The following is an 18,173-nucleotide window of genomic DNA, read 5'->3' as shown; positions in this document are numbered from 1 at the left end:
TGTCCCGTGCCCCGTGTCTCTCTTAGCTCTGTTTAAGAGAAGAACAGAGCAAGCACTCTCCCCAGGAGACTGACTCTGAAAATATGGCTCCAGGGCTCACGTTTGCCCACAGAGATTGAGAGACAAGACGGGACACAAGGGATTTACAGGTGGTTTGATAGCTGAGACTTTTCCAGCATCCTAACATGGGAAGTTCTTAGGCAGTGGTAGCCCAGGAAATCCACGTTTCCACGTTCTTTCCTTCAGCTACACTCCCTTCTCATTCCCTAGGAGCCCGTGAAACTGGGGTTAGGTGGTTTGGAACAGGGGGAAAATAAAGATTATACAAGACATAAGTGGAACCAAAAACCCTACATATTAGAAAAGAATTCCTTAAGACTTGACTGCAAGTTAAGACTTGTCCTAGCTGAGCACTTTTCATATCGTTAGACCTGCACAGGGATTTTCCTCTCCCAACCTTTTATATAAACAGCCTCCAGCTCCCTGACTTTGTGAGGAGGGGATTCTGGGCTCTGAGAAGCTCTACAGTCACTGTTGCCAGTTTGATGAGTAGAAAAATGCATTTCCTGAAGCTTTCACAAAGTTTATAAATACATTAATTCTTACATTACATGATATAACTTTGTTTCTTCCCCTCAGCCTCTGAACTGCAAAACAGAAGAAACATTTTGGGAAGAATGTGGGAGGCAGGGCAGAGAAAAGGTTTTCTTCACCCCTGTCCCTGGAACTGCACTTTATCTCGTTCGCTGCCTTGTTTTTTCAGCACCCCTCAAAGCTACAACTTACAGACGAATGCAAGATGAGACTTTTATACAGCATTTATAGCATGATTGAAAATATAAAGCAGTGCATTCTAGTGCCAAAGCAAAAAGTAGCACATCACCCACTAAATCTGCAAAACTTACCAGAAATGCTAAAATAAATTTTCTCTTTGTACTTTCCAGTTTAGAGAAAGGACTTAGTATGGAGTTTAATGAAGCTCTTGCAGTTATTTCTGTAGTTCTAGAAATACTCTAGATAATTTGCAGACAGCTGTGAGGTTTCAGTCCTAAACCACAAAGGCAAATGCATCATGAACTCTGAGGCATGAGAACAAATAAAAGGCATGAAATCAAGTGACATCTAGCATGCACCACAGGAATTGTGTGTGCCATTCCTTTAGGCTTTTTGGATAGATTAAGTATTTCAGTCAGCAATTTTGAGGGGAAAGTCCAAGATTCATTAAAGCCCTTAGGAAGGACTGGCCTACAACAGCAGAGCCATGAGAAGCTGAATGAGAACTGAATGACTTAGGGAAAGTTATTTAATTTTGTCCTTGTTTTATTCTCACAGCTGTGATAATATAATGCAACTGCTCAGCATTCTGTATTTTATACTTTGTGGTAAGCATGCTCAGGGATGTATAACATCCTTAAGTGTTTGCAACAAGCAGCTCTCGAAGCACTTTACTTGGTCATAGCTGCACCCTTCAACTGCAATTTGCTTTATTCAAGTTGCTTTTAGGTGCTTCCAAATGAAACCGCTAGAACAGCTCTGTAACTAGATGGATTTTACTTGGCTCTCCTTCCCTAACTCTCAACTATTAACAAGAAATATTTTAGTTAATTGTATGATGCAAGAAGAACCTATCACTCCTAACTTATTTTATTTAGGTGTAAAGCTTTTTCCTTACAGAGTTCTGTGTTGCTGTGAATTTTTGAGGCATCTGTTTTCCAAATAGAGCCCACAGCTAGTAAACTGTTTCATCACTAAAATACAAGAAGATAGTCACCATCATCTCATACTTTTGAGAAATTCTAATTCTCATTCTGCTTAGGTTTTAAATTTAATGACTATGTATCAAAGGCATTTTCTAATAATAAAAGTTTTGTACAATTGAGGGGAAAAAAGTTAGAGGGAAATATCTAATTTTGGACTGTTGATTATCTAGGGGGCTGAAGAATCTATGAGTTCATTTGCTATAGTACCAGATAGATACTAAGCAACATTAGACTAGGATTTCAATTGTTCATAATACTTTCATCTTATTATGGTATATCTAGTAAAATCAAAGGTCTTCTGAGACAAATCTATGAAATATACCAGCATTTCTATCTTGCTTCCAGAAAATACTTAAGTACTTCCTTGTGACACATATAACACGTAATTCTATTTTATCAGACATCTTACTAGCTTTTGTTGTAGAAAATTCAGATTCTTTGGTTTGAGTTTACACAATATTTTGCCCAGGGGGCTAGTTAAGCCAATCCCTCTGCAATTTATTTGAACTTGTCCAACTCTTATTGTACAATCCAGGAAATAAAGCATTTGGCACAAGAACAGATTATAATAAAGAAACCTATCTGATTATAACTTCCAACATTAAAATACTGAGGGGAGAGTCAAGTTTGCCTCAAATGGTTTTGTTACTTCTGTTTCTTGTTCCTTACTAACATCCCTTCCAGTCTCATGGTTCCTAACCTATACTAGCACATTTTAAAAATTATTACATTGTTGTTCTGCAGGCAATTTCCTCATCAGGATTATTTCCGAGCATTACTCAAAGAATTTTGGTAGATTCTTTTACACCAGCTGCTCATCAGAACCAACTCATTTGATTTGGGCAGTTTACCCCATGAGGTCCCAAGAGCTGACTGTTTTGCTTTGTGCTTGAATAAGAGCATGAAGGAATTAAAAATAGGAAAAAAAATGAAATGAATCCTCAAGCCACCCCAGATCCTAGACTTTCCTGACAATGAACGAGAAAGAAAACTTGAAGCCAGGAGGAACATAAATCTCTGTAGTCAGCAGCAGCCACCAAACAGACACAGGAATGTTGACTTTATCTGATCCGTTGTTAACAGAAAAATCTGCCCAAGTGACAAACTTGATACATTTATTAACTTTGGCAACATATACATTGATACACCAAAAAAAGGGAAATCTCAAACAAATACAGAAAAAGGGCAACATCTTCAGCTGGTGAAAACTGATGCAGCTCCGCTGAAGAAAGCGGAACTGCATTGATTCAAACCATCTGAGGATCACATCTTTTAGAATTTAACCTGCATAGATATTTTGTTTCTTTTCTTTTTGGCAATACTTATAATACAGTTACGCCAGTAAGGCACAAGAGCTAGCCCAAGTTAGGTGTCTAAGGTGGTTATGTCTGGGAGGAGTCACTGACCAAACTAAGCCACATTGTCAGCTGGTGAATCTCCTCAAGTCCACAGGAGTCACACCTATCTGCAACAACGCCAAGCTTGATCTGTAAGTCACAGTACTGAGGACACACTATAGGATGCAGAAGCTAAAATGTCTAATTTTGGACAACTGAAATGACTACTAAAGAGGCCAGAGCATCAGGTTGAAAGAAAAACAGGACAAAAGTTCTCAGCACAGTGGGGTAGGGTGCAAAGAAGGTAAGAGTGACTGTAGAGACCCCAGAGCACAGTGCTCTCCTCCACTGGTTCACAGCGTTCATCTTCCCCATTTGGCAGTTGTTGGGCTGCAAACAGGCCACTGAAAATCAGTAGTTTCAATCATGCACATCATTATGTGTGTAAAACAATCACATTCAGGATTCTACAAAACCCTGGCCTTTTTTTTTTTTTTTCCAGTGAAATAATTTAGGCAATAAATATTCTCCACCCTGGAGCGGTATAAAACTTCTATAAAAATAGAAACAACATTCTTGGTTACAGCAGGTTGCACCTGGAGCAGCTGCTCCCAACTATTTTTTTTTCTATTTTTTTCTTTTTTTTTTTTTTTTTTTTTTGAAAAGTATATTATTTATAAAAAAAATCCCATTATCACCCTGGAGGCCTTCACACTCCAACACTCTCTTCTCAGAAAACCAGGACACATCTTTCCCGTCGTGCAGAATTCAAGTGTACATGGTTCACTTAAGTGTTTACGTTTCTAGAGAGATCCAAATAATTAACATTGAAGGGTACCACATGCCAGCATAACTGGGAAATTTGGCAGTCTGGCCTTTGAACCTTTGCCACCACAAAATGATCTGTGTTAATACTGACAGAGTTACCTGTCTGCCGTCAATGTGGACGGGCATCGACTGTTGGATTTTCAGTTTAACAATGGAAAGGGCTCTTCTTGGATGCTATGGGTCAGGCCTTCTACTTCTGAGGTTTGAGATCCCTGGGAATGCATGACATTCCCGACAGACCACCACGCATGGGTGCACAGATTCTGAACATGATCTCAGTCAGGTTTGATGGGTTTAGTGCTCCTCCTGCTGGAGCAGAACAGGCAGTCCAAACCCTACGTCTGACTCCACACATGTTATTTAGCAGCTGGCTCCCAGACAGCAGTGTTTGTTAGCTTATGCCCTGGGAAACAGCATCAACAACTGGGAATACAAAGGAAACAAGGAAGAGGAGAAAATATGAGGTAAATGGAAATTCTGTTAGACACACAGAAATTGTAAACTTCCTCTTGTGACAGAAGTGGATTTTGATGATTATAACATGGGACTCTACTGATTTCTTAAAACAACTCAGGCCAGAGTGTCAAAAGTCCTCTGAGTCCCCTAAAACCAGTGTATAAGGCCCTTAGCAATCCACTAGCAATTTCAGAAGTGTGCAAAAAAATGTGTTAATTGAAGGGTTGTGTTCAATTTTCCTTCAGTATAAAAGATAACAGTACCAAAATGCAGAATAAGACTGCAATGTCTCAATGCTCTGCTCTGGTTCCACAGCATGGGTGTTAGCCCTGTTTAGCACTGGTACACACCACCTTAAAGGAAAACTGCAGTATAAAGAAATACCTAATTACTAGACTAATTCACTGCACAAATTAGTTGCTTTTTCTTTTAAATAGGCAATTATCTTTGCAACAGAAAGACTGAGAAAGCAAATCCTGTAAGAACACGTATGAAGCAGGAGCCTCAAGAGCTGTTTCAGGGTAACTCTGGGCTTTGTATCTCAATTTAACAGTCATTTTAATAGAGAAACAAACAGCACATATTATGCTTATCAGAATGAATTCCAAGTAATACTCTGCAACAAGGATGCTACTCCACAGAAATGGAGAATGCGATGAACTGTTAGGAAAAAGAAAATGGCAAAAAAAATCTGCAGGTTATCAGGGATTAAAAATTTCCTGTTTCCAGCCCCAGATGTATTCATCTAGACTCTCTAACCTATGTCTCTCTAAACCTAGCTAATTATAAAGGATAAGTTTTCTTAAATAGGGAGAAATTCACTGCATCTCATTAATATTCAACTGTAAATAGTGAAGTTTTCTGGGCAGAGACATTAACTAATAATTTTATAAAGTGCTGTGTACATTCACAGTGCTACATACACACTACTTTATATACAAGAAAACAAACAGAGCTGCAGTTTTCCTTTGGCTTGTTAATGCGTTCACCCTTCCAATCTGTCTCCTGCTTTAGAGATGATTTATTAATTCCCCACCATGGCATACAGTTAAGGAAGCATAAAAGAGTGGGTGTGGCATGACAGAGGCTATTTGGAGTTGGTTCGTTGCTCACCCAAACTTGGATGGACTAAGTTCTCCTTCCCCATCTTTGTTTCCATCAGCTGTTCAGTGTTATTTCTGCTTTCCCCTCTCCTCTCCCCATGGCAGTGTGGTGTCAGTTCTGCCTCCCCTTCTCCTCTCTACCCCAAGGCAGTGTGGTGTCAGTTTCCGCGGCTCCCTTAACCTTACCTCCCGACCCCCAAGTAGCTGGCATTGGTCCTTCTCAACACACACTGGTTACAAACACAGCAAACTTCAAATAAGGGAAAAAAAACAAAAACAAAAACAACAAAAAAAAAAACAACCTCAGCGATATGGCACCTAAACTCCAAAGTAAAACACTGGAAACAAAAGCACAAACTTGTCCTCCATTCGAAGCAGGATTCTCAGCAGAGGCTGCAGCCGAGTCTTCAGGGGAAGATGTGCCAGATAGAACGGCATGGATCAGCTTCCAGGACTGTAAAAACACAGCCTTAGGGCTTCGAATCACTAAGTGCGCTCCTCTCCAACTTACCAGAAGATCCTTCTCACTCCAGTCCCGGAGGGGAGGGGCGCTCAGTATGGCTTGCTGTCATTCTTAGAGCGCTTGAGCTGTACTTTCAGACGCTTCATGCCAATCTGAAAGCCGTTCATTGACTGAATGGCAGCCTGTGCAGAGACAGGATTGTCGTAACTTACAAAACCTGAAGAAAAGGAAATACGTTATTATTGCATGCCAAAGTTGTAGAACAGCTACTCACAAGGTATGAGAAGCTTGCATGAAATGCAATTTACAAAAGCTCACAACTGTTTAGTAAGAAGTTTTTATGAATACTCTAAGGGCTCTCAGACAAAGATTTGTTTTCTGATGTACGGAACTTCGATCAAAAGATAAACACAACTCAGGAAATTGAAATAATATTTTTTGTCTTCCAATAGGAAAAAAAAGAGTACTGATGTTTGTTCTGTAACATCTTACAGCTGGGAGAACAACAAACCTGGAAAACATCAATCTATCCAAGTTCAGTAAACGTAAAGGACTGAAAGCACCGTCACATGCAAGTGGCACTTAAGGGACATGGTTTAGTGGTAGACTTGGTAGTATTAAGATCAATTCCAACCATGGCCTTAAGGACCTTTTCCAACCTAAATGATTCTATGATCTTGGCATTATAGGAGTAGGTTAGTTTGGAGTGAAGTAGGTGTTAAGGCAAGCATGGTACTTGTACCAAAGGTTAAGTTTTTGTCTTATGAAAAGTTGTGTATCAATCCAGGAGAAGAGCATCCTCTAAATAAAGATCCCAAGGTTTTTGAAGAAACCTACTACTTTAATAACTCTAGTCAATGGTTGGTATCACTGCCTGGGGAGATCATCCCATATGCAGGTGTTACAGCCTGACGCTCAGTGTATTTTTTGCTGTCATCTTTGTTTTGTTTTCACAAGGCAAAAGCTTTTCCACATCTTTTAGACCATCAAAATACTAAAAAAAACCCCACATGGTATTATGAAGGCACAATACTATGGAAACCATAAAGATTCATCTCTCCTATTCACAGTCAGGAGAGCTTACAGCACTACAAAAATGCTACCACTGCTCGCTCTCTCTGTTGTTTTCAAAGTGGTGAAAAATGAAACCATTGAGTTGTGCAGTCCACGTGCACGATCTTCTGCTTCACAAGCTAAAGAAGAATATGTCTTTTGCTCACAACACAGACTTTAGCAGTTAACTGAAAATAATCTATTTGGATAGTAAAAGTAGCATGACACGATTTATATTTTTTGTTTAAATTTCTTGCCCTGATGCATCTCCAGTCTAAACACACACTAATTAAAAGAAAATTAGGGTAAGGAATGCAACCAAATTTAGGTAGTACATAACAGCTGAAATAGTTCTTCAGTTACCAAGGTTTCAAGTATTAGGAGGAAGCTTTAAAAAATGCCTTCAAAACATTTATAGAGCATGAGAGTTCAGTGCTCCCATAATGTATGGTACCTTTCATAAAAATAGAAATAATTCATAATGATTATGTAGTAACATACGTAGCAACATAAACAGTTCTTGAAAAGAGAAAGGAGGGAGAGAAGGAGCTGTACCAAAGTAGACATAACAATATGCTGGAAAAGATTACTAGAAAGAAGCCATCCCTCTACAGATAGACCCAACGTACCAAAACACTTGCTTAGATTGGTCTGCTTATCAATGAAAACCTTGGCAGAGACGACATTTCCAAATGGCATGAACATCTGAAGAAGATCCTGATCCCCAAACTCCTGGGGGAGATGGTAGATAAACAGATTGGCTCCCTCTGGACCTTTAAGCAACAAGTAGGAATATAAACTCAGAAAAAGAATAAATAACGTAGGCCTACTTCACAAAAAAAAAAGTGAAAGAGCCATTCAAGTCAAATCTTCTAGTGAAAACAATGACATTGCTGTATGCACTTCTATAGAGTACTTGATTCCAGAATAAATCAACCTGATCCTTTGCTGAGATGGGGCATTCATGTAATTCTAGCTCTTTCTCCACCATTTTTGCTTGTAATTTCCACATCCTACGAAAACTGGTTCACAGATCCTAGTTGTAACAAAAGCTGAACAATAAACTTGAGCTTATTTTGTTGTCTAAAGAAACTATGTAGATCTCAACAGAAACAAAATAATCAGATTACAAGTAATCTCACATTCTTTCCTTATCATCATCCTACATTCTGCTGAAAATTTACTCCTATATTCTTCTTTTTTTTACACTACATGTTAAATTGATTCAGAAATTGAAGAGTGAAGAGATCAGCAATAAGGATCTAAGGGAAGAGATGAAGAACAAAGACACTGGAGTTCACATTTAGAAATACCAAGGAAATAAAATAAAAAAACTGATTTTCTGACAATGGGATTTGTCAGGCTGAGGACCCATACCCTCCCCCAAGAAAAAGGATGGGGACTATTACTAAGCATTTAAGGCTAGTTAAATACTACTGAATACTAAACACTGCCTGTATAATAACTACTTTGGACAGCCCTTAGAGGGACCTCACAGGCTTTCCTTCCTTTTTTTCCCCCCCCCAATAACTATTATTCTAAGCAATGCCATGAAATTAAAGCTCTGCACATAGGGTAAGTCACCGGGGAGACCTCATTGCAGCTTTTCAATATTTTTAAGGTGCTTTAATACTTAAAGTGTTAAGACGGAGAGCAACTTTTTGCTCAGATAGACAATGACAGGACAAGGGGGAAGGAATGGTTTTAAACTGAGAGGGGAGATTTAATTAGACATTATGAGGAAATTCTTCACTCAGAGGGTGGTGAGGCACTGGAACAGGTTACCCAGTGAAGTAGTGGATGACCCATCCCTGAAAGCATTCAGGACCAAAATGGGTGAAGCCCTGAGCAACATGATCTAGCAGGTGGCATCCCTGCCCACAGCAGGGGAGCTGGAGTTAGATTATCTTTGACGTTCCTTCCAACCCAAGCCATTCTATGATTCTACGAAGGCAGTTGGTCTTGCCCTTTTAAGAAGTCCTCTCGAGGTGTACAACTTTCTGCCTACCTTCTTTTTGACTTCCTGCTGCACCAATACTTTGTTGTGTTAAGAGACTCTGGTTATAGAGCGTGGGCAATGCAGCAGCAGCATATTGCTGGATTCCAGAATAAGCCTGCGTGAGGGCTTCCATTGTGCTACCTGTCCCATTTGAGAGACCACCACTGCCAAGTCCTCCATTTAAGGCTGCCATTCCTGTATAAGAAAGAGGAAGTAAAGATGACTAAGTAGTGCCATCAAGTCAAAACCATTATCTTTCAATACTCCACACTACTATAAAAAGAAAAGGAACATGTTAAAACAGAACTAGCGCAACTTGAGGAATGATAATCAGCTATTCCCCCAGCCCACCACAACACACAGCTTACCTGCTAGAGAGCTAACATTCAGGCCTGCTGTAGCCCCTGCCAGTGTCTGCAGTGCTCCAAGAGAAGCCATGGGATTAACAGAGGAGCTGCTACTGGAGCTAGGTGAGGAACCTGCTATTAAAATAAGATAATTAATCTCCAAACAATACTTTTTGGTTCTGAAAACTCAACTTCTTCATTAAATCATTTCTGCAAGAAAAGCTAGCACACAACAGACTAAGGCAAAAGAGAAGACTCTGTCAATAAAGCCATCCTAAGCCCACACAACTTGATTGATCACACCACTTGTATCTAACCCCTTGTATCTAATCCCTTTTTTGGAAAAAAATCTGCTTCCTAACAACATCCACTTTTTGCAACAGTACTAATTTAATCAAGTGTAAGGCATTCAATCAAAATACGATCATCAGCTAAATTTTGTATCTCAGTCAAAGTAACTAGCAGCAATGCTTATTACTGCTGCCTGAAATGAGTAAGAATTGCTATATATTAACATCAAACCTTGACACACCACATAAGGTGAAAAAGACCTGACACACAGATATTAGCAACATTAAAGAAAACTCCAGTCAGACTGAACATATGGTTTTCCCATACCGCCAGAGCAGAAACAGCAGATGCTCAAATTATTCTGACACATTAAATAATTTTCCATTAAAAAAATCCTACTGCAGCAGCTGGGGCTATGGCCAAGAAAAGATTTGGAACACAGACCTAAAATATAGAGCCAATCCTCTGTTGACTGTATCACTAACACCTTCAACCATTTTTACCTCAGTAAGTGAAGTCTACAGATGCACTCCCTAGCAGACTGCTGGCTTAGATGGCCTGCCACGTTCTGCAATAGGTAGAGTTAGAACTGAAAACTGGAGCAGTAAAAGCATCTCATAGTCCTTTGAGAGGAATTTATATCTGTGTGGGTAACAGAACTTACGTCAAAGTTCTCAAGTCAAACATAAAAACTTATGACTTATATCAAGTAGGTAACAAAAGAATCAAAATTCAAGCATTTTCAGTTTCCTTCTCATTCTTTGTAATTCTCAGTATGCAGCATTTATCCATTAAAACTTTGAAAATAATTGTTATCGTCTTTCAAGCAGATTTACATACATTACATATCCATCAATTTATATATGTTTCACCATGTCTCTTCTGGAGTGGAATGTGGTAACTGTTTAAATGGGATACTGCAAACTTACCTAACAAGCCACGGCAAAAGCGTGCTCTTGTACCCAATGAAAGCTGCATGAGAACCCAGGGAGCTGCACTTTGTATTACAGTTCACTTTTTGTGCTGACAGAGGAAAGGACAAGCCTACTCTGTGAAAAGTTCTAGACAAACTCTTAACAAGTCAGAAATTGAAAGACAATGTCTAGAAGACATTGATAAGCTGTATTTCAAGATGCTAACTCCAAAGAAAAGAAGACACTTCCTGTCTGTCAGTAGCATATTAAATGTTGTAAAAAAATAAAATACAGAGAACAAGTTAGAATAATTCTCAAGTTGGTAGAAAAACAGAACAGCTGGCTGAATAAAAGACAGCATTCAGAAATGATACAGCTGCCTTGATTTTAGAGTATCACTTGTTTCTGCAGCACTTCATTGCTAATCTCCATAATTCAAGCAGACACTTCATTTGACAGATGAGAACACTATTTCAAAAGAAAAGAACAAGTAGCAGCATGGGAAAAAAAGAATAGAGCCAAGGCTAGAGAGCAAAGTAAAAGAGAATGGATCCTTTCCCATCTTCAAAAAGGTTGTGATTTTAAATCAATTAATTTAAACCACTGCAAAAAGCTGAACACGGTTATTTTAGTTTAGCTAGCTTAACAGACATCTGTTTAAGCAAAACAAGAAAATCTTTAATATGAGATAATTTGGCTTGAAAACACCGAGAAAATTTAATACTTGCACTTTTTTTTAATCACATGTATATACCAATTGCTGCACTGAGTCAGCAAAGCACATTCTAATGATGACAAAAGGTGTATAAATAATAGATGAGCAAAAATACACGGCAATTACAAAACAATACTTCTTCGGTATGGTCTCATAGGTTCCAGCAATCTGTGGCTCTAAGACTTGTTCAGTCAATGGCAACATCTTTGCATTTAAGTTACGATTTTCACTCATTAATTACAGTGCATTTTGAACACAATTTTATTTTTTTTTGTACTGTACTATATTCTGAGCCACTGACTTCTGCCACTTAGTGCATGCACTATGCAAAAGAATACATCTTTTCATTTTTGAGCTGTCAGCTCGTAACTTCAGTCGATATCCTGTAATTCTCATCTTGGAATATCTAGCAGCCAGTCTATCCCAATTCATCTTTGTCACACCACTAATACATTTGTAGGCTTCTGTCATGTCCAACTCCTACATAAGTTTCTCCCTAGTTGCACTGAATAGGAAAAGAATTCTGCAGTTCTAGTCATTCTCTCTCTTTTTCTGTTTTTGTAGTTCTCATATATTATTTTAGATTTGAAAACAGCCCACAGCAATGGAAATGGAAAACCAATATAGATTTATACATGTGCTTTACTCCATTCCTATCCCTAACATTATTTCTCTATTTTGTTGCTGTTGTTTATTTCCTTCTTGCTTACTACTGAATATATTTTTTTTAATCAGTCTACTGAATTATACTTAACTAAAAAAGCTTACTGTAAGATTGTTAACTGAAGAAACTAAGGGTTTTCAGAAATTTTTGACAGGTAGTAAAGAATAGCTAGCAAAGATAAAACTAGGGTAAGAACATCAACCATCTTGTGAAAGTGGGTCTAGGTATGGTTCAAGAGGGATGCTCTGAATACTGTGGACTTTTAACAATATTCCATGTGAATACAATGTGAATGCACATACAAATATTAATCAAAAGACAATTATAAGTTTGATTTTTTAAGAGATAATAGCTAATTCAGAGTGAAAAGCCACCATGCTTTGTACTTATGAGAAGTATCATGAGACTGAATGCTATCTATATACATTGAAACTTTCTTTTCAATTCACAGTTTTAAAATGTGAAGAATATTAATAGCTTTAATGAAAAGCCCCTGAAACCATTTAAGAGTCTGATTGCTCATTGACTACATATAGACCATATATCCTCCAAATTTCATTTTTGAACTTCTTTTGAACAAAGATAATCTCTAGTTTTTAAAATTATACTTGAAATTATGTTTTAAGAGCAATACAATAGTGACTGCTTCACATTAGAAGCCTGCGAAGAGTAAACTACTACATGTGTATAGGGTATTAATTCAAGTGACACATCAGGTGGCCAAGAAGGCCAACGGCATCCTGGCTTGTATCAGAAACAGTGTGACCAGCAGGGCTAGGGAGGTGATCGTCCCCCTGTACTCAGCTCTGGTGAGGCCGCACCTCGAGTACTGTGTTCAGTTTTGGGCCCCTCGCTACAAGAAGGACATGGAGGTGCTTGAGTGGGTGCAGAGAAGGGCAACGAAGCTGGTGAGGGGCCTGGAGAACAAGTCCTACGAGGAGCGGCTGAGGGAGCTGGGCTTGTTCAGCCTGGAGAAGAGGAGGCTCAGGGGTGACCTTATCGCTCTTTTTAGGTACCTCAAGGGAGGCTGTAGCGAGGTGGGGGTTGGCCTGTTCTCCCACGTGCCTGGTGACAGGACGAGGGGGAATGGGTTTAAGTTGAGCCAGGGGAGTTTTAGGTTACATGTTAGGAAGAACTTCTTCACTGAAAGGGTTGTGAGGCACTGGAACAGGCTGCCCAGGGAAGTGGTGGAGTCACCATCCCTGGAAGTCTTCAAAAGACGTTTAGATGTAGAGCTTAGGGATATGGTTTAGTGGAGGGCTGTTAGCGTTAGGTTGGAGGTTGGACTCGATGACCTTGAGGTCTCTTCCAACCTAGGAAATTCTGTGATTCTGTGATTCTGTGATCACGATCACTCAACTGGTGACACACAAGCATTTATTGATGCAACTGGCCATCAAAAAGTTGTTTGGATTCAGCACAGGTGGCACGTAAAAATTGACTGCTGTTCCCCACCCCTAGCTCTCCAACGGTGTGACCAGAAGGGGAACCCAGTCCTAAGATGTCTCTCTCCGAAGGAAATGACACCTGCAGGGTGCTGTGTGACTGCTGAAATGCACAGAAGGGAAAGCAGTCCCAAAGAATCACAAATTATAGCATAACTTCAGTTAAAAGGGACCTTTGTGGATTATTTAGTCCAACTGTCTGCTCAAACCTGGTCTAACCTCCCATTTAGGTAAGCCTCTTCTCAAGGACCTTTCCAACTGAATTCTGAACTTCTAAACTGATGGAAATTCCACAGCCACACTGACACCTGGTTTTTGTGCTTAATGACTTTAGCCATGTTTTTCTTTTACGACCAGATTTTTCTCTGCTGCAGTTTGTGTTCACTGTCCTTGTCCTTCCACTGTACACTTCTTCCAAGAAGAAACTGGCTCTACCTTTTCTAGTACACCTGACACTTAACCTCAAAACCTGCCTACCAGTCCCCTTGCCCACCTCAACAGATAGAACAAACTTGCTGCAGTCAGTAAATGACAGAGCCAACAAGGAAAGCTTGGTTCTAAACATCAGGCATAGCCAATTATAACCTGGCAATTCCAGCGCTGCTACTGCATGAAGAGATATGGGAGAAATTCTCAGTTACATTCACTTCCATGCTTTCTCTACAATGAAGCAGTAGTAATGGACTGTAAATGTATCTCTTCTACAGCCTCAACTCTGTGGTGTTTTTTTTTTTGTTGTGTAGTCGTTTCTTTCTTAATTATAGAATAGGATACCATAACTGGTACCCAAGATAAATTCTGAAACTTTATTTTGAAACTTTATCTTCAAGGACTGCAGACCACAAAGTTTTTATATTAAAAAACAAACAAACAAAAACTGCCTGTATACCAACAGAAGACTCAGCTGAATTCTCTCTCAGGAATTTCTCTAAGTAGAAAACTGCGCAAAACACCCAGAGCTTAACTCCTGATCATGTGACCTAAGGTCTTCTAAACAGCTTTCCCTTATAATCTCCTTATCATCTCTTCACCTAGTTCCTTGGTCTTCCTACGTAATACAAAAAGCTACCTGGGGCAGTCTAAAAGACCCCTAATAAGCACCTCCTTTGGAGTCTCACGATTACATGTGAGGTTGTCAACTTTGTAGGCTGTATTTCAGAACTAGATAAGCAATCTGGATTTTTATGAAGAAATAAACCTACGTATCACTCTATACATGCTGGAAAACTGACACCCTAAAAATACAGGGCCTCTCTTCCCATGTCAGGATTTAGAAATAACTGAAAATAGGATAGAAATATAATTGAGTAGGATTCTGACCCACATTTGCAATAGAAGTTTACCATGTCTGATGTGAGCAAAGTTACTTTTTTTTTTTTTTTATTTGTTGTAAATAATAATCACATTTAACAATAAGGTGGCAAAAGAACACTGTTCAGACATCCTAGTCTCTCTGGATAACGTACATGACCTAAAGAAAAAAAAAACACAAATAGAATGGAAGAGCAAGATACTGATTTTTGAAGTGTAACTGATAAAATCAGTTCCAGACAACCTCTTTCCAATAAGTGTTCTATCAAACTGTGTATTTTGCTTCTGTGAGGCAGCTGTAGTATCCTTTTCAGTAATGCCAGAGGAACATAAAGCTGTCTTTCCTACTGCACAGAATGCATTACTTCCTGCTTAAAGCATCCTATGTTCCCCATGTCCACAGGAAGAGGGTACATCTGCTACATACCTGTCTGAATTCACAGAGAAACTACAGATGTGATGAGACTGTAGTAAAATTACTGGAAAGAGGTCACCTACCTTTCTGCTTCACGATAACCTTAAAAATCCTTTTTACTCTAAATTAACCTTACCAGGAATACAGTGAGTTAAAAAAAAAAAAAACAACAAACAAACAAAAAAATCATACACACTTTGCTGGTGACAAAGATACCTACCCTAAACAAACACCAGTAAATTTACAAGAAAATCTCCTTATCTGTTAAAGAACTGACATGACAGAGATGAACAAAACAGATGACATTTATCCTGAAAAGACTCCCAGAGCAACCCATGCCATAACACACTACAACACAGGCCGTCTCTTACCTGAGCTGGTGAGCACACTCAGGGGACTGCTGGAGGAAGTGAGTGCAGCGGTGCCACTTGGTGTATTCTGAGCTGCACTGGCTGCAGCTGCTAATGCAGCCAGGTTCTGCAACTGCATCGCATTCAGTCCTGCAACACATTGAAGAATACACAGAGTTTCTCCTACAATAGCCACCATCATCCAAAACTAACAAATCCAGTAACCTCAGCACATCATAATGGGATTTGTGGTAATGGGCAGGAGCTTAAAAACAACAGACTTCAGTACCAGTTACCGATCTCTTCTACATTGTGATTCCTTGTTACAACTAAAATGAAATGTATTTTTTGCCCAGAAGGATGATTTCTCTAAAAGACCAAGTAGTCACAGTCCCAGATGTAGACTCCAGAGCACAGACATTTTCAGGCAGTGTTATGTACAGTCATAAAAGCATAGCAGTTTTAACTGCTGTGGACAGTTAAGACAGGGTATAACAGCTCATCTGCAAGCCACAGAACTTGTCTATACACCAGGCTAATAACCTCATCTTGTCTCATATCCCTCTCCTCTCTACAGGGGAGCAGCAACAACTGCAGAATTCTTTCAAGAAGGCCTACACAACACAGTAGCCAGCGTCACACCTTTAAACTGCCATCAGCTGAATATCAGCATGCTTTATCTGGTCTCCGTGGCAGACAAGAAGCAACAATAAATTGTAAAACAGTGTTGAGTGGCAAAATTCCTGACCACAAAATCACCTACTGTATGCACAGGCTAGCCAGCTGGTCAAACAAAAGTGGTAAGGAAAATGGAAAACATCAGGCAGGTTGTAGGTAAACTGCCAGTAATACCAGTGGAAGGAAGAATAGCCAATGAACTTTTACTGGTCATTTACTCATCTGACTCATCTTCATTTTGAGTTATAATTTAACCTTCAGCAGGCTAGCTCCAATCTTCCATTTCTGCTTCTCTTTCCTTTCCCTTATTTCCCTTTCACATCTCCACAAGAAATTTTAATTGTCATCATTCATGTAACATTATCCAAATGTCTTAAGTAGATCCAGCTCCTCATCTTTTGGAAGATGAGTACTTGGTGATAATGCACACCTACCAATTAAAGTCTCAGTTTTGCACTTTAAGTGTGCAAACACAACATAAGAATGTAAACGGCAGTGCAGCATAAACTGTTCGTTCTCTAAGTAGCTTCTACTGCTTTTAGTATTTTTTTTTTTCCTCTTTTTTTTTTCCCCCTCCTCTAATTGTTCTCTCTTTGTGATCAGGTCTGTATCTTTAATCATATTTAGTGCCCCAAACATGAGGATCCTGATATTGTTTATATTCTTTAAGGTGCAATTGTAACATAAAAGTATGAAGTTAAAACCAACAAGTTTTTTTTGTTGTTTTTGTTATTGTGCTACAGAGGGTTAAAACTGCAAGTGTTAGAGCTTGTGAAGAACAGAGCAGCTTGCTTCCTTTCTGAAGCAGTTTGGCATGTACATGCTGCACCTGTTTTCTTGTCATCACATTGTTTTCCCATCTGCTTTCAAATAGGGTCAAGATTAAATTTTGTCTATAAGCCTAATACAGAGTGGGATCTAATTACCTGCTTATTTTTCTAAGAATTTCAGGAAAGGCAATCAAGTAAGATATTAATGGGACTTTGAAACAAACTCTTCCTGTGTAGAGCCATAGACTTGGAATACTTCTTTCAAAACACCATGAAACATGCTACTTATATGCTAGGGTTCTCATTTTATTTATTTATTTTTTTTAAATTTATAGCAAAGTCAGAAATACCCTGAAAATTCCATATACAACCTTATCTATCTGGGCCACCCTAACATCCATATTGTTGTGACAATAAATACAAACTGCTATACTATTTTTCCCCTTTATCACTGACTGCTTTTTTAAACAGAAGCAATAAGTGAAAAAATGTCACGAAATCTATTTACATCACCACCAAACAGGTGTTAGTGAAACTAAATTTGCTTTTAGTAAGACTCTAGAATCCAAGAGCTCTGAAGAAGCTGAACATGAAAAAAAAATACACCTAAGAAGCTAAGGTTAGAATAAGTCTCAAGAAAATAACGAAGTTATTAGAACGGACAACACAACACTTGTAAAATCTTGCAATTGTTGCTGGTGGATGTACAAAGAGACTTTACCTTTTAATACTTTAAGGTCAACCTCTGCACAGACAGGGCACATAATATTATTAACTACTGGACAACTCTAAGAGGCAATTTTAAAAGCACTAAGTGTTCAGTATTAAAACCAAAACTATAGGTTCTCTGTCAGCAGAAAAATTTAGAGGAAGTGATGAATAGAGTTACTAACATGGGTTTTATTATTCGCCATCCTCTGAAGACAAAAAGTGCAATTAATTTGCAGCCTCAGTTCAGAAACTTTTACATTATCTCCATAATCCTAAAGGATACTTCAGATAACTTCACTTATGTTTTGACTAGCAATCAACAGCAAGGAATTTGGCTTATATCTGTTAAGCTGATACTCCCACATCACAGCAATATTGTAAGTAATTGTAAAACAAATGCAGGAATTAAAGAACCAGAATGAAGGACTAGTTCACATTACTTGCAACAATACATTTTCAACTTTGAGGCATTTAAAAAGAAATAATTTAAAATATGAGACCTAAACAATTAAACACATGCCCTAGTGCTTATTTCAATACCACGGTGCTTCAAATATGGATCT

The 18,173-nt window shown here is 38.8% G+C and overlaps 1 protein-coding gene across 17 annotated transcripts in view; it reads right to left on the bottom strand.

Annotated features, from left to right (window-relative positions):
- CELF1 (CUGBP Elav-like family member 1) overlaps positions 1–18,173 on the bottom strand; it is a 58,729-nt gene that overhangs the window by 3,462 nt on the left and 37,094 nt on the right. For 11 of the 17 annotated variants that reach the window (XM_082762626.1, XM_082762627.1, XM_082762622.1 and 8 more), the window contains 5 exons: positions 15,473–15,601; positions 9,368–9,481; positions 9,009–9,194; positions 7,630–7,773; positions 5,996–6,164 (listed from right to left, as the gene is read on the bottom strand). In XM_082762626.1, the coding sequence (XP_082618752.1) occupies positions 6,037–6,164; positions 7,630–7,773; positions 9,009–9,194; positions 9,368–9,481; positions 15,473–15,601 (701 nt within the window). In that variant the 3' untranslated portion in view covers positions 5,996–6,036. The remainder of the gene's footprint in view (positions 1–5,995; positions 6,165–7,629; positions 7,774–9,008; positions 9,195–9,367; positions 9,482–15,472; positions 15,602–18,173) is intronic. The other 6 variants (XM_082762628.1, XM_082762629.1, XM_082762632.1 and 3 more) reach the window with 1 other exon arrangement.

Source organism: Aythya marila, assembly GCF_965140915.1.
Source record: "Aythya marila genome assembly, chromosome: 5".
NCBI lineage: Eukaryota > Metazoa > Chordata > Aves > Anseriformes > Anatidae > Aythya > Aythya marila.
Note: the sequence above shows the minus strand (reverse complement) of the source record. Positions and strands in the feature narration are given on the sequence as shown.